The sequence below is a fragment of the Hypomesus transpacificus genome, chromosome 6, assembly GCF_021917145.1.
Source record: "Hypomesus transpacificus isolate Combined female chromosome 6, fHypTra1, whole genome shotgun sequence".
Lineage (NCBI taxonomy): Eukaryota > Metazoa > Chordata > Actinopteri > Osmeriformes > Osmeridae > Hypomesus > Hypomesus transpacificus.
In genome coordinates, this window is record NC_061065.1 from 12,561,058 (window position 1) to 12,583,939 (window position 22,882).

A 22,882-nucleotide genomic window follows, 5' to 3' on the forward strand; every position below is an offset into this window, starting at 1 on the left:
TCTCTTCCTGGCACTGCTTCAGGTTATTTCAAGAGACCATACAAATCCTGTATATTTAAGAAACAGAGCCTTTCAACATTCTCTTATTTATCCCTAAAATCTCTTCCAAGTTGCATCCACGACTTACCAAATAAGATCTTCCTCTCCGAACTGTTTTGACTATCATAATGTGCTAAACATTTTCAGGAACATTACAAGCATCAAATGTTTCTGATCTACACTTCCAGTCTAGGTCAATATGAATGCAACCATTCTATTAGTTTAGATTCACTGTATTGATAAAAAAAAAAAGAATGCACACTTGTTTCCATCTGAACAGTGGAAGGAATGGGGTATGGGTTCTCTTGACAGTTCCTGGTCTCCGAATGTCACAGGTCACATTAAACAAGACAAAACACCCTGGCCCCATGATTATTTTGCTACAAGCTAGGATCCAATGGAAGATGTTACACTGAAACAACAGCCAATTCAAAGAGAAAATGCAGTCCAGAAAAAAAGCTATAAAAGGATTACCTTAACAGCATGGTAAATCTACTTTATTCAGTTTTATCCCTGTACAGGGAATTTCGTTTTTTCTTTGTCTACCAAAACAATCATGGGAGGTCTATAGTAGGGATGGAATGACAACAATGAAACTTTTCTATTTATGAATAGCCAAATGTAATTTGTAAAACAATTGTCAATGTACAGTAAGTGTTAGAATATTCAGTACCTCAGCTATACATGACCACCCAACTTCTAATGCTAGTGAAGCAAAATGTTTAGTTTGTTTCTTCTATACCAGAACAAAGCTTCAAATGTAGACATAACATTATAGAAAACATACGGTTTGATAGATATTTGAAAGTTTTTTTTGTTATTTTCTTGTTATATAAACAAAAACAGGTATCTTCAAGCAATGCAGGCACCCTCCTAAAAGGTTTTGCCCCAACACATGTAGGAAAAGATACATCTACACATTAATTAACATTTACACAATTCCTTACAAATTACAAAATAAGTCATACATAATGTGATATGAAAAACACTAAATGTAAACACTCTAGATTAACTTATTGTACATGTAGCAAAAAGACAGTCCATTTACACGTTTGTATCAGCAAAGGAGAGCGCCATGAATATTCTTGACGATCTTGGTCAAGTAATCTTTGGACGGTGTTACGGAAAATACAATCTCCTCCAGCTGGTGTATCCTGAATGACAACAAAAGTAAGTTACTTATCTCATGTACAAAGTTTGCATGGATTGTTTTTCTCATGACAAGCAGTAAACGTTTGTAACCCTCAAATGATGACTTACGTTGTGTTTCCAATACGATTTTGGAAATTCTGCACTTGGAGGAGACAGTAGGGGTAGGCAGAAGTGACACCTATAGTGATCTCAAACTTGGCACCCGCCTTAAGGCTGGAGAACAGGATGCTGATTCTAAAAACGGGGAGAGCAAAATATAATATATATTATAATATAGCCTACATCATTCACAAATGTCTGTGGTTAAGTCCCCCCCCCCCCTCAACAAACTACCGTGAACACAAAGGCATGTCCTCATCCTTCATGGATGACTGTATGTTAACTGATCCCATCATAATACAGCCCTAGTTTCCAGTCTTACTGTGTGTCCACGCAGCTGATGTCCAGTATGTCCAGCCGGAGAGCGCCCCACATCTTCAGCCGGTGCACCTCCTCTCCTAGTAGACGACAGCGACTCACCACCAAGCCCACATCGTGCAGGAGCTGCAGACAAACGGCAGAGACCTGAACCCATCTGTACAACTCGATATTGACTTGGTGTCAAAAAGCCCAGCTTTAATGCTCCACAATTCGAAAGTGCACCTGAAGTCCATCCGTACCTTTGAGACGTATCTACTGGTTGGATACTTCTTGACCCAAGAGGTTTCATCACCCAGGTATTGGGATAGCAGTCTGTGAACAAGGCGAGCCTGGCACTGTGACTTTTGATCTACGTAAAAAAATAAAAATATATATTGTTATAAGAGAAGCATGTTTGTGTGCCCCGAACAAAAGACATATGTAACACTGTAAAATGTATGGTTTTGGAAATCTGAGTACCTCCCTGGGTCAGGTGGTTGTGTGCCTTATTTCAGGGTACAAATTGGTCGTTATGCACTAACCAAGAAATACACAAATTTCCACCACACCGACAATATTAAGTATGGAGTTTAATCACCATCCAGGTGGAGTTGGAATGTGACATCCATGATGTTGCGCTCAGTCTCTACTTGGACATCATCTCTTCCTAAAGAAGAAAGCAACCATTTTGCAAATAAGATTCCAGTATCAACTTCCTTTCATATAATATTTATGCAGTGTGAAATCTTACCATTAGCTTTTTCCATTAACACTTCCAGATGTAAAGACTCATGGAGAAAGGTATAGATGGTTCTGTTTTCATCTTGCTCTCCTAACTTCCATTCATTCAACCTGAAATATAATCATATCTTACACTGACACTTTATGATAGCAATATTCAAGGAAAGTATATATTTAATAAGCCTAAGGACAACCTTTTCCCCCAAACAGTGATATGAGTTACCTATCCAGCATGGCAATGGCATTCCCAAGTTTGTGGGTCTCATTTTGAAGCCTACCCACTCTTTCAATTGAGTGATTTTTCTGCATCACGAGTTCACACATTTGTCTGCAGAGATATTAAAACACTTGAATGAGAATACTTCTGCCGTTTAAAATGACCCAATTAAGCTCAATTTGTGCTTTTTACTGTTGGAAGTCTAGAAATGTATTACTTAAATAATGTACCTTTCATTGTCAGCCACTTTCTTGTTGACATTCTCCAAATCTATGAGAAAATGTGTAATTAAACCAAAGGACATATATTCTACAGGTATTCCAAAGTATTCAAATAGGACTTTGAAAGTAACACAGTGTACCTTGCTGTCTTGATTTCAAAGTTGGTTCACTGTCATCTGCCCCTTCACCCTCCACTGCAGCAAGTTCTATGGCAGACAGAAGAAACAAAAGGTTGGTCCCTGAAAAATTCATTCTCAGTCTCAAATGTCTTTGAAAAATAAGTTGCTATACAATTTTCCTTCCTAATTAACCATTTATATTTAACCTTTCATACCAGCTTCGATGACGTGAATACACTCGTCAAGGTCATTAAGCATGCCATCCGTCTGTTCAATCTTTCCCCTCAAGTTTTGTTGTGACTCCTGAAAAGATGAGGAATGGAATGACTAATAACTACAGTGGCTATATTTGACTAGAAAATAAGAACAAGGCGACAAAACATAAATGCACTTGGTCATTAAAATGTCCTACCTGACATGCTTCCACAAGGTTAGTGTACAAGACCGCCTTCATTTCGTGTGATTGAACTTTGCTTCTCTTTCGGTAGAAGTTCCTTCTCTCTTTCAACTTGGCACCAAAACACTGAAACTAAGAAAAAACACGTTTCAAAGTTGGGACGAAACTCCAAAAGACGTAGAAGAGGCCATAGATAAGGTATACAACATACTTCTTTCTCTGAAAAGCCCTTTGTCGCTTCCCACAGTGGTCCGTTGACAGTTTTCAGAAGGTTGTCCCGTTCTTTCATTCTGGCTTTCAGTCTGTAAATAAAAACAATTCTAACCACTTATACGCAATTACAAATCTTGAGGGCTGCTATCCGCAGGGTTCAAATGTATAATACATGTTTACATTTGTGAAAAGAATTCATTGCATACTTTAAAAAAAAGAAAAGATTATGAACATACCCCTCCACCATTTTTGTGAGTTTCTTGCAATCCGTCTCATACACCCTCTGTTTAGGACGGTTGATGTGCATCTCAATTAGCATGTCTTCGGTTTTGCAATCCAGATCACACAGAGCCTGAAGAGAAAATGAATCAAATGTATTGTATGCCTGATTTTCTGTATTACTTAAGAGGGCAGAAGTTTAGAATTCGTAAGCAATAGAAAGAACATACTTTGGCAGGGAGAATACTCTGTCGAGGTTTATCAATGACAAAGTCAATGCTGAAGAGTTTAAGATACTCTTTTACTGTAATACTGCCATCTTCAAGTTTCTGTTAAGAAAAGGTAAGAGACAATGAGACCACTGACAGTAAAAAATAATAAAAAAACAATAGCCACATATTCACTGCGTGTAGACATGTTAGTACCTTTCTCATGTCATTTGTGTAGCTCCCAGTGTCCTCAAGCTGGGACTCAAATTGGCTATGTCTGTAGGCTGGAAGTGGATTTAAATGATCAGCCTTTTCTTTTTGAATAAAATATTTGAGGAATGGCATTTAGTGAAAATAACTTAAAGCTTACTTGACTCAAACGTTGCCTCATGTCGGATGTTGGTTGAGTTGCTGCCATCGGCACCATGTAAAGGAACCGCTGCAGTTGGACCTTTACTGTCCCATTGAACAACATGTGAAAGGGCTTCCGGCCCAGAATGATCCTCCTGCAAGATTGTTCCCTGTCCAGGACACATAAATTATAAATATGTTGGACAAAAATGCATCCCCCAAACGCCTCCTTGAAAGTATGTAGATTGTATTTCACCTAGTCGATCATGCATGTATGTTTATTTACAAATGACAGCACAGATTTTACAAACGGCAACCCAGACCAATATGGCAAGAGTAGTGCGTGGAAGAAAGAACAGTTACCGTTTCCTCGATGTTGTCGGTTGACGATTTCCTCCTCTTTTCGCCATTAGCAGTGTCTTTGTGGTCGTTTTCTGGTAAGGGCCTCTTCTGGCCTTGTGACATATTGAGAACTGGTTCTTCATAGATGAAATCCTTCAGAACACTCCTGTTAAACTGATCTTCAGAGCTTATGTCATCGATCCCTTGTAAAGATTTGGTGTCCAGAGTTTCTGACAACTCCTCATCACTTATATTTGGAATGACTTCATCGTTAATTTCATCAACCAATGTGCTGCTGTATAGTTCATTGTTTAACTCCATGTTCTTTGTTTTCAGGGGTTTCTCATCAGCCACACAATTTGAGGTATTCTGTATGGGTCTGTTCCTTTGGGGAAGCTTAGGCTTAAAACTGCCAAAGGCAAGTTTGGATGCAAGGCATTTACTTTTCAAGTTTAAAGGTGCGGTCATGAAATGTTTCTCATTAGGAGAATGATGGTCCTCCGAGTTAGTGCTCTCTTCTTTGTCTATAGTCAATGCCAGATTCTCTGACCCATTATTGCCATCAACTGGCTGGGATTCTATCTCCAGAGAGGGTTTTTCTGGGCTCCTCAGAAGCTGACATATTGGTGCAGTGACACTTCCCATTGGCAGCACTTCAGGTGATTCGTTAATCATGCGGCTCATATGCTGAAGTTTTGACTGTAGATCGGCCAGGCTTCTCCGTCTATTTCTCTTGTTGGAAGTATCCAGATCTTGAGTTGATGTTAAGTTGGTGATGTGTGAGCTTTCTGGCTTGCACAGGTTATACTCGTCTCTATCTTTCAGTTGAGGAACATGCATGTTGGTTATGTCCTTTGGTTCGAGATTTGCAAGGTTTGTAGTGGTTTCTCCAGATTTAGTGAGATGAAAGATTGGCTTTGTGGTTTCCTTGGCATTGGTTGGTGAATATGTTTGTTCACTAGCCTTTGTGGCCGTTTTTATCATTTCAATTTCATCGTCCTTTACCGATATGTTTGCGGAACATGAAAAGCCAACTGTTGGCAAGCTCATTTCACGGGGACATTCTTGGTTTCTATTTATTTTTGTCTCCTCCAGTGTTAAGTGTCCAATATGCTTGGCTTCGATTGCAACAGTCTGGCTCCTTGTCAATTCCATGTCTTCAAAATCAGACATTGTAGGAGCCTCACTGCAGAGGCCTATAGCACAGTCCTGAAGTGCCATATCCGCACATGCACTTTGATCTGCAGGAATCTTAGCTTTGTCCACCAACAAACTCTTGTTAGCGTTGGATGATAAACTTTTCCTTGCTTTGAATCGATTGCCATCAAAATCAGCAAAAACTGGTTGGCTTTCAGCTATGTCCATGTAATTTGAACACAAGGAGAGAGGGGGATCAAAGCTGTGCCCTACTTTAATATCATGGGTGTACACTTCCACAGCAATGTTGTTTGTGGACTGGCTGGAAATAATTTCCTTCTCATGGATCGAAGTGGAGAAACGTTCCACAGTAGGAACAGCGAAAGCGGTCATTTTCATACCATTGTCCTCTTGAGAAAGGTTTGTCTCCAAAATGCCAACTGTTCTTTCATTTGTAAGTGAAGACGTTCCAACTCTTTGTTGATTTTTTGATTCAATAACCACAGTCTGGCTTCTTGTCATTTCCATGTCATGAGGACTACATTCTGCTTCATGTACAAATCTACTTACTGGACCTGTCATTTTGCTGGACGCTGTTAAAGGTTTAGTCATATCCATGTCACAATCCTCTGACATTTTGTTGCCTATGTTGAAAGGAAAAAAAGATGTGCTTTTCTGCTTTGTTTGGAAAGGATGGACCATTTTGAGGCTCTTTGAGTCAATGACAACAGTCTGGCTTCTTGTCATTTCCATGTCATGAGGACTACATTCTGCTTCATGTACAAATCTGCTTACTGGACCTGTCATTTTGCCAGAAGAAGACTCTGACACATGATCAATGGACACTGTTAAAGGTTTAGTCATATCCATGCCACAATCCTCAGATATTTGGTTGCCCAGGTTGAAAGGAAAAAAAGATGTGCTTTTTCGCTTTGTTTGCAATGGATGGACCATTTTGAGGCTCTTTGAGTCAATGACGACAGTCTGACTTCTTGTTATTTCCATGTCATCTGGCTCAGATGAGGCAACAGAGGCATTGTAACCTGTGTCTTGCTCCTGAAGCAATCTACTGTTGCCATTGGGGGCCTCATGTGTACATTTGCTATACTGACTAAAGGCTGGCACATGGGCTGTGAAGTCAAGTCTGGATTTGCCTTTACTCGGTTGGGGCATTTCTATCAGGCAAGACTTGGAATAAACGGTTTCTGTGATTTCCATGTTATCTGAGACAGGCGACCCAAGTCTGCAATCTGTTGTACTTTGTTGGTTCATCTCTTGTGTGGGGAGATAAACATTAATAGCATCCTTGGAGGCTGTGTGGCTGCCTGCCACAATAGGGCCCGTAAGCGCCTCTGTCATGTCCATACCACAACAGTCCTCCGACAAGATACCATGTTCCTCTTCGGTTGAACTTCTCCTGGTTTTGCTTTGCGGGAGCTTCTGTGTCATTGTTTTGGGATCAATGGTAACGTTTTGACTTCTCGTCAACTCCATGTCATCAGAGTCATCACCATAGCGACTCACTCTCCCCAATGTCTGATTTGGCACCACTGTGACGGGCACATCAGAAAACAACCAGTTTTCCTTGGGAAACCACCGACGTGGTGATTCAGTTTGCATGGTCCGGAAGTCTTGGCTCTCCTTGAGTGGTGGATTAAGCGGCGTTGTCAACTCCATGCCGTGGTTGTCATTTGAGAAAATCTGGGTTCTGTTGGGGTCTTGAGTCAAAGCCACACCTTCACACCTTTCATTTCTTAGACAGCCAATCACCCCAATGATTTTAGAATCAATAGCGACAGTCTGGCTTCTTGTCATTTCCATGTCATCAGGATCTGCACTTAAAGATGACAGTCTGAAAGTGCTTGATGTAAAACCTTGAACGTTTTCAGTTAGGTCCATGCTTGGTGGGCCAATGTCAGTTTGCATTGTGGTGGCACCCAAGAGTACATGCTGTTGTGGGGTAACTGAACCCATAGGAAAGTTTCTCCTTGTTGCTGACGTCACAGGAGCCTGGTTCTCTTTAACCCCACTTGAACGCTTTGCTTCAAGTTTAGCAAAAAAAGCTTTTTCCTCAACTTTGTTGGAATGCAATGGGGCAGTGTTCAATACCACAGACTTTTCCTTGCGATCACTTGACTTCGAGAGACTCGCAAGAAAATCTTTAAATTCAGGGTCTGGGGCTGAGGAAGTGGAGCCACAAATCTCTGTATTACTTTTCTTCACTGGGAATGTAAAGTCCATGTTTCCAGATTTAGGCGTACCTATGTTACCACCATCTTCAAGAAATACAGATGATTCACAGTTTTTGGAAATACATATTGTGTGACTATGGGTCATATCCATAATAGCATCCTCAGTGAACATCACAGTGTTCTCCCCATAACTGCTTTGGACATCTTTGTTAAACATCATCTGTTACGGGAAAAAGAGAGGGTAGATGAAAAGAAAACGTTTTATACATTTTAACCACTTGCACTGAGATTCAAATATGAAAAGCCGTCTGGACTTTATGTAAACCACTTGACGCAGTACATTAGATCATGTTAGTATTAGCTTTCATAGTCACCTTGTGTCTTTGTTTGGAGGCATACAGGGGGGCATTCAGCAATGTTTCTATTCCTGAAATTATACAACACGTGCACAATGGTTATTGGGGAAACATTATTATTAAGACCAGTCCCCTCTGTAGTTCTGACAGACCCACCCAGTATAGCATCTTCACATTCTACATGGCTTACCTGGGACCAGGTCAGGTCCACTCTCTATGACACCACGTTGTAGCCTTTTGATCAAAGAAAAGATTCAGAATGAGTGAAACCAACAATATAACGACCTGGTAATCTGTAGAATTTTAAGATGATAAACACTGAAACAATGGTCACTACTTTTCAACAAGGATCAAATGAGATATACTGTATATGATCACTCCAACTCATGAACATCAGGAATGACAGTCCATAACTCATGTATCAATATGTAACTTAACAGCAATTTTAATAATCAGATCATAAATTGTCATTGTAGACTTGATGGATGTGGAGACCATCCTTACCTCTCATCAATATTTTCTGTCGCTGTTGAACAGATTGGAAAAATATGTCAAGTTTGCTCAATTTAACCATGAAATATCATGCCCAAAATGTGGTAAAAACAACAAATAGAAAGGCTAATGTTTTGGCCTTCAAAAGTCAAATGTTACACAAAATCTAAAAGACGTACATGTTGTGATGTCCTGTAAAGGACTGCAGACAGGGGAGCCATTTTTTACTTTTCTGTAAAGCAGTAGAAGAAAGCACATGAGAATAACTCTACTGTATAAGCATTTCAACAACATTTAAAAGAGGTGGCACTGTACTCACTCTGAAAACAGTACAACATCATTGGAGGGTGCAAAACTGACTCGTTTTGAATTCCTCTTTTTCTCCACCGGCTTTGCAACTTCAACCTTAAGAATCACAACATACATAAATACACAACATATCTGCAATGTGACAATCAATATCACGACAGCACTATGTTAACTGCAACCACCATTTATTTTATGTACATTATTCAAAATAATAATTGTACCTGACATTTGACCTTCTGTGGGGATGAAATTGAAATCGATGTTCGTGGAGCTTTCAGGATCTATATTAAGATGCATAATTAGGCAAGACTCTGTAGTTGGAACACACCTTTTTCAATTCATAATAATGCGTTAAAATTAAAAATGTACTAACCGAAGAGATCCTCCGTTTGGTCGACATAGTGTTGTTACTACAACATACAAGAAATCAAATGCAAATTGTAAATCTAGAATGGAGTAGCCTGTAGCCAATCAAACTGGACAGGACAAATACTTGCCATACCATAACTTCAACAAATAAGAGGGCTAATGCCTTTGGCTGGTTATTTACAGTAGTTTAGGAAATAAAGTTGTACTCACTCAGTACTAGACACATCAGGAGGCTCCATTTTCAGTTAGCTGCCAAAAACAAAGATGAGGTAGCTTAGATAGCGTTGGCCTCTTTCACACATGCTTATACCCTTCATGATGTGATTTTTAATAAATGCCATGTTCGTATGAATGTGACATCAAACGAAGAGATCACACCGAGGTTCGTTTTTCGCACTGACCGTTTCTAGTTAAGGAGGGTCAGGAAAAGGTTTACAACTAATGATAAAATCACTTCACAACTCAAACAAGAGAAAATAAATCCTGTCATGAAGCCTGGCCATGGTGTTGTTTCTTGGAACTTCTTCATGAACATACAATTACTCTACTGACTACAAAGTTATAAGAACAATATCATACGGTTCCTTCCCAGTACTGTAATTCACTTAACGTCAAGTAGCCCACAATTACTCTACTGACTACAAGGTTATAAGAACAATATCATACGGTTCCTTCCCAGTACTGTAATTCACTTAACGTCAAGTAGCCCACGTATAACAAAGAGATGATCAGTCTAACAATTATTAAAGCTAGCCTAACTAGCGTGTACTATCAGTGAGAATACGAAAAAAAAACAAAAAAAGGTAACTGAATACAATTAGGCCAATCTGACTAGCACTAGCTACATTGTCTTTACACCACTAGCTAGCCTAGTTAGCTAACGCTAGTCTGGTGGCACTGTCGCTATCTAACACAAGCATTGTATTTTAAATAGGAAGAAAATGCATTGTAAATTCGTTACTGACCTCGTAGTTACACTCTGAAATGTGTAAAAAGTCCCTTACATATAACTGTCTGTACTTTTACGTTTGCTACTTTGGCCACAGGCAGGCACAGGAGCTGGCGAACTTGTTGATTTTGAATTTAACCGCCTCCCCATGCACATGCGTATTAGCCGTCATTATTCTTCTGATTTCCGGCAGTTGGATCTCCAGTCTCCCATCAAGCTAAAGCTAAACAATTTCCAATTGCAAGCATTTTTATTACGTGTAAACTTATCTTTTTTGACGTTAACCCTTATTTGCTTATCACATTCAACGTTTTACAAACGATCCTTTGATTACGTCACGAAATGTAATTGTCAATTATAAAATATGTTTTTTTTATTTATTTTTTACAAGATACCACATACTTGTGGCACATACTGACACATACTTGATATCAAAAACGAATTTTCATTTTTTTATATCATTATTGATCCTGAATCCCCCAACGGAAGTAGTAAATGCTAGCGAGTCAAACGCTAGCTAATCGGAAGTGACGCCGTAATTTTCAAAACAGTCAGCGCGGTCTCTGGCGGTACGAGTCTTTTGTCAATTTATAGAAAAAAGGTTTGTTTGTAGTCAAGTTAATATAACATTCGTGTAACAATTGTCCTTCTAATTTGTCATTCTTAGTGTCTTCTAATTTAGCATTAGCTTTAAATGTTAAGGCTAGACTAATGAAAATAATCTGATCAACGAGATACCTTCAAGACTACCTGGGCTATTCTGTTAGCTGCTGTAGCTAGAGCTACTTTCTGTAAAAGCAGAACATACTCTGGCATGTTAACACAGTTTGTTCGCCAAATTGCTTTGCGGTTATCAAGATGACTTCGAAAATCCCCAGATCAGGACAAGGTAAATTAGGTATCGGCTTCTTTACACCATAACCACATAGTTATGATTGCAAAATGCGACAAAGTTAGCTGAAGTGATCGTGCAGTTCGTTTGAATATAGAGATGGAGAGCTCTCGTCTCAATTGTGTCTCCCAACAGATGGTGTATTCAAGCCCCATAACGAAAATGCACCAAGGTGACCCATCCCGTGGAAAGATACTTATGCATACATATCCTGTAGCATGCCAAAAAGTCCATACATTTACATGTTTATTTTGTCTTTGGCAGAAAAATCCCTACAACCAAAAAACAAAAAGGGTAAGTTGTCAATACATTAACACTGGGAAAGATAAGAATTTTTTTTGAAAGGTCTAAAACTGTTTGTGTTTTGATAGACCATCTAGCAGGTATGGCCAACAGTCAGATATCCGGGACCAGAATCAGCTTTTGGTGGTTGTCAATGAGGAGCTGCAGAAGAACCTTACTGAGACTAAGGTAGTGCCCACATGATTTTAGATCTTCCCACATAAAATTTTATCGATATTCAAGAGATCTCAAAGCATCAATGCAATGTAAAATTTAAATTGCCTCCTTGATATATTCTTAACACATTTAATTCATTTAAATACATAACTTGAATAAAGACTTGGGGATTTATTCTTGCTTAGTACGTTTTTAGGACAATAACAGTACTATCAGTGCAATAAAAAAAATAATGAATCTGAATATCCAATTTTATGTTTACCCATACCTACTTACATATTTAAATTTAGCAAAGAATGGCCCAGCTGGAGCAGCAGTGCAGTGATCTCCAAGGGGAGAATGGAAACTTCCAGAAACAACTGAAGGACTGCCACGTGCTGCTTGTCGCTGGAAATATTGACCCTGGTAGGGTTGACTTCTGAAATGTTTAAGCCAAATGCACACACGCAGGATCTTTGAGAATGCATAGGATATTAATAATAATGCACAATTAATACACTCTGGAGCTTTCACCACATTTTCAAGTATTTCTCAATTTAACATGGCTTGAGTTTTTCTTAAACATACATGAATTAAAATTACACTAAACTAACTATATTACAGTCTAGAATGCTGAGAAAGACATCACCCCTTAGTTCATGTTTTTTTATTAACAAAGTTTCTATTCCGAGTATGCAAATGATAATTACCTATACACGTTTGACATTTTTAGTTCTGGGTGAAAGAATTGGACAAACTACACAACAAAATGAAGATGAAAGAAAAGACGTGGTGGTAAGAGCGTCTGTATTTGTTGAACAAATGATGGTGTTTTGTACATCAGTTATAGGTATCTGAGCAACCAATTATGGTACCTACTATCTAGTCTCAATGGATATTTTGGAATTAGCATTATTATTGAATACATTTTCAACAAGTTATTTTTTTCCCCAACTGTGCAGAATGTATCCAGAGATCTTTTGGGAGAATTGAACACTTTCTGTGACATGACAACAAAGCAAAGTGAACGCCTTGATGTAAGTGTTAATCTATTAGGAGCACTGGACTGTATTCCTTTTCCATTAACTTCCCATGTTCCTTGGCCTTTGTAAATGGGACCAGGTTGCATTAGTATACTATCTTAAATGTATCTAAAGTAGTCCTTTTGTAACAACCAGCTTTTCTCACCCTCCTGTCCCCCTGCATTAACAATACTATTCCTCAATGTTTAAGTCATCGAAAACACTTTGCCAAGTAATGTGTTTAGAGACTTCCTAGTCTGACCTCCTTTTTGCTTAACTTGGGTTGTCTATGGTCCTCATCTCATTTTCTAGGAAATCCAAAACACCATGAAAGATCTCAAAGAAGCTCGGGAGCTTCTGTTGCAGGAGAGGGAGAGCCTGTCTTTGGAAGTTGAAGAAATGGAGAAGGCTCTTGAGCAAGCAGAGATGCTTTTAGTAAAATAGACACTGGGTTTTAATATTTTCTTACAGATTGTACATAGAAAAAAAAGTTACGACAGGGTGGGGGGTGGGTAAATATAATTAGTTTACATTGAAATAACATTTTGTATTAAGTGTACATTTTAAAGAACATTAAACGTGTGTTTCTTATATATATTGTTTGCGTGAAGCTTGGTAATCCTACATTGGATATTCATTTTACATCAAGTATTTGCAAACTGCTCTGGTCCATAGGCTTACACTATCTTGAAGGACTCAGAACTAATGACCTCCTCTGCTCCTGAACTCAGTGCTGTTGTTGGCTGACATAGGGATTGATGTGGGGCTTGAAATTCATGTTGACGGTGCTGAAGGAGCTTTTTCCACTTCCACTGGAGTCTTCAACAGTTGCTCCGACTACCTGACTGGTCTTGTAGTAGTACAGGAACAGGAAGAAGCCTGGCAAAGGAGCGTGAGAGTGGTAGATTAGTTTTTCATTCAAGTCCTATTCAGTCTTATTGCCATGAAAGCCAATCCCAATTTCTATTTATGCATGTTGTCTTTAAAGTCTTTAAGAAATGAGTATGCATCCCAAAAAGCTGACCCTACCCACCTTGAAAGGAGTTGAGGATGGAAAAGATGTAGTAAGATGGCACCCGCAGAGGACCGCTGGCAAAGAAGGCAAAACTCCATGTGATGCCCAGCAGGCAGGACAGACCAAATATCGCCATCATTTTCTTGGCGCCCAAGCCGAGCCAGCTGGTGTCCGTCTCTGAGCTCTTGAGGTAGACCATCCAACGCAGTACGATGATAAATGTAATAAATGTAAACACGAAGACCACCGCATAGTAGCCAATGTTTACAATGTAGTGGACATTAGAATCTCCTATCCAGCACCTTGATATTGGATAAAGGAGAGAAATGTAAAGTAAGGTTGACTAAATAAGACTATCTTAACGCAAAGGCCCATTTCCCGTCTCCCAAATCAAATTTGTAATCCGCATTGTTTATTTTATTTCATATGTACTTTAATAAACTCTTTGTAATATAGTCTCTTTATCACATGGTCATCACATGTTACAATTTGCTCCACCTCTAATGTGAATGAAAGTATGAATTCCTTGAGAATATTGCAGTTATCATATATAAACTGATTTCACCTTGATTTGCCATAAGGTGGTACCCCATTAAATTGATTAAGTATCTCAAAGCAGTTGTCATACGCTAGTATGATATTTACAGTAAGCAAATACTGTAGAAGTATCATGTTTACAGCATCATTCACTCTTATTGTTGTTATCTTTCTGTTACTCACATCATTACATCTTTTCCCCCGCTGGTGTGGATGCCTTGTTCACCATATTTTCCCAGGCTGAAAAGAACTGCCACAACCACACATGGCAAAACTAAAGAGAAAATCATAGAGGGAGATTAAAAAGCATGTCATAATCTTATTGAGAGCATGCATGTCAGCCAAGTACTTGAGACACAATATTTGATTGTCAGAGTGATATTTTTTAGCACTTTTACAGTATTTGCCAGACATTTAGTTCCAATTAGATTTTTGTGTCCCTTTACACACAACTATATAAGGTTTGGACTCACCCCACCCAACAATGCAGACTTTGAGTATGTAGTGAGAAATGATGATGCTCTTGGCTATATACATCTGCAGACAGAGGTGTAAGGCCATCACACCGAACCAGGTGAAGGTGCTTAACATGGAGAAGTGCATTATGGTAGCCATTAACTGGCAACCCATAGTGTTCTGAAGGTTTGCAATATGGGCATTGGTCAGGAAGGTGAAATTGAGAAGGAACATGGCTATGAAGAGCTGCATAAGGATCCGAGTGGCGTCGCTGGCCTTGTTCTTCCTATGGTTTTAGAATTTCAAAAATAAGAGAGCAATGTTGTTAAGGTTGATGGAATCCATTGCATATATATGTTCTTGATTAAACTTTAGTTGTAAGGACAATTCTCTGGAGCATTCCTTTTTGGGAAACGTGAATAACTTGTATTTGGTTCCTCTGACGCCATAGGAACAAACATGTTTCAAAGGTAATAATATGACACAGTACTTGTTTGTTAACAACAAAGGAGCCCAATGTTATCACATCGTTTTCTGGTGCTGCTCTATCTGAGCAGCTGACATGTAAATATCCTGGAGCTATGGCTTTAGAATTTGCACATACAAAAAAACCCTGCCTTTAAAAATGTATAAGCTGTCAACTAATATATCAACCACTGATCCTTTAGTAGAATAATGACCTGGGACCTAACCTCTCCTTCCTTAGGTAACTGGTATGACACAAGCAACATCATAAGTACCTTATCAGAAAGTGGATGAAGAGGGCCACACTCTGAAAAAACATGGACAACCCACAGCCCGCTGATGTGATGTAGGTGAGGTAGCTTAGATCTTCATCAGAGATGGTTATGTTCGGAGGTGACTAAAAAAAAACATGAGAATGGTAACCTGATCAATAGCTCAATCTACAGTGTGCAAATTATCTGTCAAGACTGGAACTCCCAAGACCCATAAACTTAAAACCACATCAGTTCCCAATCATGAGAAGGTTTTAAAAGAAAAAGTAAGATATTTAATTCCTCTCATGACAACACTTTATATAATTCTGATGGGGGAAAAGTTTGCAATTTTTTTCTTTATGGATATTCTAACTTAGTCTGACATACAGAAATGTCCACAATCTTAAAATGGCTAACCCTTTGGAAATGACCTACCATCAACACAGCAAAGAATGTCAGATGTGTACATTTGCATATTAAATTTTGACCCTGTTCTATGGTTAAACAGCCATCTGATGTCCAGTTAGGCTGACTTCCTTTGAAACAGAAGAACAGACTCTTAAATATTTGCCAAAAAAGAGCATGTTATTGATATCAAACTACTTTGAATTTCTAATACTACTGTGAAATGTAAATGGCAGAAATATACCTTCACCGCCCCATGACTGGCAAGATGCACTGGCTCCCTCCTAATGTAAAATAAGCAGGGTTCATTTGTTAACTTAAATATGACGAAATCATTGACAATTATGGCCATTGAAAAAAATATAATTGCGTTACAAGTAGCCTACCTTATTTATATTGCGAAAACTTATAGATATTTTGTCTGTAAGATTTGTGATTAAGGCTCCCATCTCAATTGCTACTACTTCATTGTTCAGAACTGTGCTGTTTTTTAAATCCTAAAAGGATTGAAGAGATTATTATCGACGTACAAATATCAGTTGTTGAGTCCATTCAAATGAGTATGAGTATTTATTTTCTTCATTACCTTTGCAAAGTTGGGAAACCAGAAAACACCAGCAAATGAAGTACCATTGGTTGAATTGTACACTTTTTCAAATGCTTCCTTTGAGACAGTAACAGACCTGGAAAATCCATCCAATTTTTCCAAGTCTTGTACAATCTGAAATACAAATGTGAATCAATGTATCCAATGTATTATAACCAATGTACAAGAGTAAATGTTGCTGTCTTTGTCCAATTTTCCGTTCCATTTAAAGGCAGAGAAGGGGGTGGAGGGACGAACAGTGCCACAATGAAACAAGCTTCCTGAAAGGTCAAGTAATGCACCTACATTAATGTTGGAGTTGGTATAGCCAAAGGAAAATTGTTCAAAATACACAGGGTCTTCCTGCTTCACAAGGATGCCTTTTACTTCTCCCATTGACACAGATGCTGAAGTCTCATTCATTTCGGAGACGAGTAAGGACATGTCTTTCATAGCTTGACTGTTGAGAGTTAGAAATTCATGTACTGAACATACATTAAACATATTTGCCCTATAAGCCTGATGACATATCTTTGAAGTAAGTTATAAAACAACCCCTGAGAAGACCAAATCTGATCGTAGTAACAGTGTGTTGGACAGCCTCAACCTCCACTTAAAACATTTTGTCATGCTACAAACCTGTCATCAAAGACTACAACACACCAACCATAGGAAAAGCAAACACTGTATGAATCATTTGGATATATCCCCAAAGAATTCAATTGTATTTAACATGTCGTTTCTCAATAACAATATGTCCTACGAAGCTTTGACTGGGTCGATGTGGTCCTCGTCCATGTTCCTCAATGAAGGAGAAGAAATCTTCTCTTTCGGTTCTTTCGTTGCGTTGTAACAGTTGTAACAATTTACTTGTGGTTGTGTCATATTGATGATGAAATTTTCTCCATCTCGAATATCTAAAGCAAAAAAATGTATTTTAAATATAATATATTTGAATAATATTTCAATTCCACACTTTTGTCAAATTTGCAAGGAAATTATAGACTTTACTACCTTTACATTGTAACTCATCAAATTTGTTAATTTTGCAATTTTTCTTTGGGCGCACACAGGTTGTACTGCAGTTGTCTGTCAATGCAACAAAAAAATTATCTGCTGTGCGCAAGTAGGTGAATGCCTTAAGTCTTATTAGTGAAAACTGGATAATATGAAATCATAATCTTAATCTGAGCAAAATAAAACATACCAGTGCCTTGGTTAAATAACTCAACATTCTTATCTGAAACAAAGACATTTCTGTAAACATATCACATTTTCTATGAGGTCTTTCATAATTGTGTTCGTGAGTCTAAATGGATGTCTATGGTAAACCTGCAATCTCTACCTAGGCTATCATAATTAACAATGGTACAAAGTTTGCTAGATATGCAACTGTATTCAGTATGCCTCAAGTTACCCCTTTTTCCAGACCAGTCCAGTGTTGCTTTCAGTGTTGAGTTTACTGTTGCACTGCAATTTTTTCCAGTTATTACACACAGAACCAAGTCGTCAATGACATGTTGCTTTGACATATACAGAAGCGTGGAAATGTCCCTTGTTTCCATCCAAAAATCTTTTTTTCTGCACTTAGCTGTTGATTGAATATACATTATAATTAGACATTTTGACACCTGCAGTGTGTCACTGTTATATGTGCTATTAATAATACTCACAGGATACGTTTTCACTGTTAAATGAAATGAAGCAGTTGTCTCTCAAAACTGCAAGAATAACAAATAACAGTAATGACAAAGACTGCTCTATCAATGTTTTTTCCTGCAGTCAGTAGCCAATTATATTCATTATCTCCTCTAGTTTGAATTAAAATCAAATTTTATTTGTAAACCCCTTTTACAACGTCATAGAGGACTTCACAGATACTCATAAAACTGCACCCAAACCAACCTAAAACCTTCAGAGAAGACAAAGACAAAAATTAAGTGTAGGAATAGATGGCCGGAGCAGTTGCACTGAGCATCCAATTTAGCCTCAGATGGGTTTACATTAGAGTTAACGGAAAGTTTGATACTTCTCATACTGACCCTGACAAATGTTCTTTTCTTTTTTTGGGGATTTGGAACACTTCTTAGGGACGGGTGGTGGTGCAGAACAGCTCTGATCTGAACAAATTATGTGGTAAAAATTTAGATAATCAACAAAAAGTGTAAGTGAATGGATGGTGAAACACACATATTCAGAGTTGTGAATTAGTATAGCATTTGCTTTGCTCTGCATTGGCATTTGTCAAGTTCTTAAACTTACTGATGAGTCCAGAATACTCGTCATCCACAATAAAAACATTTGAGCAACCATCGACATTACAAGGATCTGCAACTGAAGAGCATAGAAAAACAAATATCATAATCTTTCAATGCAGTAAGTGAAAAATACGTCTTAGAATGGAATAAAACACACCGTTTAAATTAACCCTTGTAATATGATTAAAGTAATCTTGAAATATTGTTCAAATGGCTTCCTTCAATGTATTTTTGGGCTCTTTTAAATGAATGATGGACTAACTATACCACTTACTTTACCTTACTTTACTTTACTTTACGTCATAGCCCAATGGATGTCTTACGTAATTACGTAAAAAACTTTTGGAACTGTAAATCATTTACAGACAAAAACTGATACGATTAGGCCTATTAAGAATCAACAAAAGCCTTTCGATGTTTTGTTTTTTTTACATATTGAGTGATTCTACACATTTTCTCCTAAATCTGCAAAACATCAGAAGAAAAGACAGTACATAGGCCCAAGTCAGAAGACATCCTTAGATTACCTTGATCATGAATTAAAACTGACACTGAGATTTAGAAACCGCAAGCTGTAGCCCGGCTCTGCCGTCCTACGTACTTCCGCTCGATTTGGATTTTGCTTCTGTACTCGTGAAATGTATGAGAGTCTGGTTAGGACCAGGCTTGCACCAGGGTAGCGTCTCTGTACACACACTCCAGTAACACTCCGGACAAAAAAAATTCCAGAACACTTGAGCAATGCAAGGCCATGTTCAGTGACCTTCATGAGTTTGGGGGGAATAGATGCAGGAAAAGCCAGTACCTCAGGTATGTAATGTTGGCACAAAATATTGATTCTGTTGGCCTTTGTATCTAGGTGACCGGGTTCAACACAGGTGGAGTACAGCCATCAATAGATCTCTGTCTCCTGACACCACAATCTGCTCCTCCATAGTGGAACAAAGATGGCCACCATTTGGTCTTTTTGTGCAAATAACTAGTTGACATAACTTGTGCTCTCTGGTGATGCCTTTTATGGAAATTACGTGAATTAAATCCAAATGCCCCTACAGTATTTGCCCTTGCTGTGGGTGCAATGCCCTGGTTGTTTGCCACCGGCTTATCAAGCTCTCTAACACATTACCAACAGCCCTGCTGTGTATCCTACTGTCCTTTGTAATATGAAAGTGACATTCATCATGCATGGCATTACTGTGCAGAACACAACCCACAAAGGAAGCACAGGACTTTTTATGGCTATATTGTAAAGCCCCCATGATCGATCTTTAAATCGGTAAGGCATTTTGGGTTAGTGAGCAGGGTTAATTGAATGCGTATTGTCTCAGAGACGTGGGGACTATGTAAAGTATTGCGTGCTGAGCCAGGTCTTTAGTGGTTTATCACTGTCTCCTGTCAACCAGGAAGTTAAGAGTTTTTACAATAAAATAATTATGTACTGAGCCAGGGTTATAGCATACTGTGAACATGGGAGACAACGTCTCGATTAGCAAAAACACCCTACATTGACAGGAAGTAACTGAATTTGTACACAATGAAAACCTTGCAATTTCCAAAGACCACATTGAAGTCTAAATGAAAAAAATGCCTCAGAGTTTCTGTGTGTTAGTTGTCAGAAGGGCGATTGAAATTTGAAGGTTTTTCATTTTGTGATGTAAAGCCACATGAAGAGAAATAGCCTCATTTAAGTTGATAGAAATATTTCATGCAAAAGTCCTACAAAGAATATCCTATAATGCTTAAGCAATCTGATTAGATGGGTTCCTATAAAATAAGTATTTGCTCTGTGTCTTTAGAGAATGATATTAAGAAATATTGGACAATTTGAATTGGGTGGATTATTATGTAGTCATTTGGTAGTCATTAAAGGTTTTCTACTCACAGGCACAAGTGATCCAGGGAAGAACAACCAACCAAACCATCAAGTTCATCAAAGCCATATTTCAAGAAATTCTTATATCTATACCAACAAAGAAGAAACACATAATTTTAAAATATTTTACCTACTTATGTAGTTTAGTTACATTAGGTGCCCACAGTAAATTATTTACACAATAGCCTAAAGGTCACAATGGGGGGTCATATTTGCAAAAATACATCTACCTTGCGTTTTAAACCAGTTTCGAGTGAAAGATCACCTTGAAACCAATGAGTAAGTAAGCTATAGTATAAGATGAGAAAGCACAACAAACTTAAAATAAAATGTTCCAGCTTTGTCTGTGGGTTGTCTGGTTCAAAAGCAGAACTGCTATATAGATGTGGTGTGGGGAAAAGGATGTGAGTTCATATGACAGAATTACAAACATGATAACATTACTATATGAATCTTCCAAACAATCATCCCTTTTTACAGCTTTGTCTGTACATCTGTTTACAACAAGTAATACATTAAATATATAGTTTAGTACGGTATCTGTTGATGGCATAGTTAATTATCTGTTCCAAATATATAATTTTAACTGTAATATATTCCAATGAAAGACAGGAGTGGTTCTTACCTGATGCATTGATGCTAAGTCACTGCAGTAACTGGAGGTGTTTAGGCAGACAGATATGTTTCTCTGGTAGTTGCCTACATTGTAGCCACATGAAAATAATGTCTGTAGGCCAACATGATTTTGCATAGTGAATTTGCCTTTCAAACTCAGTCATATCCAATGTATGAAATCAGACAGATCTCTGTTTACATTACGCTACGGTGAATTCGGCTAATCTGGGATTTTTTTTGCATACATGTTGTGATCGGAGCTTCCTGATTATCTAGTGCCCTGACCGTTCTGTGACACCGGCACCACACCAATAACGTTTTGTGATTTCAGTCCTAGTCAAAGTTATGTGAACTAGACATAGTCATAGCAGTGTCTCAATGTCCCAGATTACCCGAATTCACAAAGATTGTTTGTATTGTTATCAGGTGCACTGCCAGGAATTTTGGGCCCCATGGATTTATTTGTATAATTTCTATTAGTTTTTCACTTTTTTGGGGCCCTGTCAGTCAGGGGCTGTTAACAGGTAAGCTTATACCTTCTGCCTACCTGTACAGCGGAATAATAATTTAAAGGAATGATCAGACGTTTGTCTCTTTAGCCATCAACCTTGTAGCATTGTTTTATTACAGAACTGTACGTGACATGCTGCTCTCCAGAGTCAGGTAGAGAGAGAGTGAAAAGAGGGTGAACATCCCCCTTGTAAGACAGTGGTGTCATCAATCACACGTGATTTCATGCCATATGCAACCTGAACAAATATAGCGTCATGCATTCATACTCTTATCCACTCTCAACCGGGGCCCTTAGAATCGTCCTCACTTTCCCCCACTATACGGTGCCCCTGGTAGCTGTCGTTTCGTGATAGTTTTTCGAAGTACAGACACACATGTGGAGCGAAATGTCATGCTTCACATGTCTGGGGGCAACATAGCCTACATGTTAGAAATGGGGGACATACACTGAGAACTAAAAAACGAATCTACTTAACATGCACACATTCAACAATGCCAAGTGCCACATCTCATTCTAAAGTGTCCATCTGTAGGTTGTGAAAGCTTTTTAACAGTTACCTAGTAGTGTAGCCTACAGGTTTGCCTTAAATTATGGGGGAGGGGTGGATTAAAGGTCACAGTCATCAATGCCTTTGCAACAACTCAAAGATTATTGGTGCTTTGCTGAGGAGGCCATGGTGTTGATAAAAAATCACAAACCCCTTTTCTAAAAAAAAAAAAATTGTTGAGAAGTTGAGGAAATTCATTTACCATACTGATTTGGAGATACTATATTTGGAATGTCTATTTGATCATATTACACATAGGGCTAATATGTTTTTCCCAGATTAAATAGGCTATTAACCTACACTATGGTGTGCCAATCTGCCAGTCACCTGATCTACGTTTACATTTATGCATTTAGCAGACGCTTTTATCCAAAACGACTTCCAAGAGAGAGTTTTACAAAAGTGCATAGGTCACTGATCATAACAACTAGATAGCCCTGAACATAGCGAGCAGCCAAAACATGAAGCATACATTGTGAAAACCAAATAAGTGCCAAAGGGAAGAACCATATGCAGTTAAACAAGTTACAATTAAGCAACATGAATCTCAAAAAGTGCAAGTGTACCTGTAAAAAACAATCA

The 22,882-nt window shown here is 38.4% G+C and overlaps 3 protein-coding genes across 3 annotated transcripts; 1 reads left to right on the forward strand and 2 right to left on the reverse strand.

Annotated features, from left to right (window-relative positions):
- Positions 1-325: 325 nt before the first annotated feature.
- On the reverse strand, positions 326-10,566 carry knl1 (kinetochore scaffold 1). Its single transcript, XM_047022033.1, has 26 exons — positions 10,440-10,566; positions 9,685-9,723; positions 9,479-9,515; positions 9,327-9,386; positions 9,116-9,201; positions 8,976-9,028; positions 8,809-8,830; positions 8,495-8,538; positions 8,323-8,375; positions 4,641-8,168; positions 4,297-4,447; positions 4,143-4,210; positions 3,948-4,046; positions 3,735-3,850; positions 3,497-3,587; positions 3,301-3,417; positions 3,104-3,191; positions 2,910-2,975; positions 2,779-2,818; positions 2,555-2,659; positions 2,342-2,442; positions 2,189-2,257; positions 1,851-1,960; positions 1,613-1,734; positions 1,300-1,425; positions 326-1,193 (listed from the first exon to the last, which is right to left on the reverse strand). Exons 2-26 carry the CDS (start codon positions 9,711-9,713, stop codon positions 1,097-1,099), a joined length of 5,478 nt encoding a protein of 1,825 aa, XP_046877989.1. The 5' UTR covers positions 9,714-9,723; positions 10,440-10,566; the 3' UTR covers positions 326-1,096.
- Positions 10,567-10,963: 397 nt separating this feature from the next.
- Positions 10,964-13,223, forward strand: knstrn (kinetochore localized astrin (SPAG5) binding protein). The gene is made up of 9 exons (XM_047021737.1): positions 10,964-10,992; positions 11,282-11,312; positions 11,451-11,487; positions 11,580-11,609; positions 11,687-11,786; positions 12,065-12,179; positions 12,487-12,548; positions 12,716-12,790; positions 13,088-13,223. Exons 2-9 carry the CDS (start codon positions 11,282-11,284, stop codon positions 13,217-13,219), a joined length of 582 nt encoding a protein of 193 aa, XP_046877693.1. The 5' UTR covers positions 10,964-10,992; the 3' UTR covers positions 13,220-13,223.
- Positions 13,206-21,326, reverse strand: adgrg11 (adhesion G protein-coupled receptor G11). The gene is made up of 19 exons (XM_047021736.1): positions 21,250-21,326; positions 20,634-20,711; positions 18,756-18,827; positions 18,536-18,613; positions 18,167-18,214; positions 17,911-18,084; positions 17,701-17,733; positions 17,508-17,582; positions 17,257-17,410; positions 16,800-16,953; positions 16,494-16,628; positions 16,294-16,404; positions 16,152-16,191; positions 15,938-16,038; positions 15,524-15,645; positions 14,801-15,069; positions 14,511-14,601; positions 13,809-14,092; positions 13,206-13,654 (listed from the first exon to the last, which is right to left on the reverse strand). Exons 2-19 carry the CDS (start codon positions 20,689-20,691, stop codon positions 13,503-13,505), a joined length of 2,151 nt encoding a protein of 716 aa, XP_046877692.1. The 5' UTR covers positions 20,692-20,711; positions 21,250-21,326; the 3' UTR covers positions 13,206-13,502.
- Positions 21,327-22,882: the final 1,556 nt, after the last annotated feature.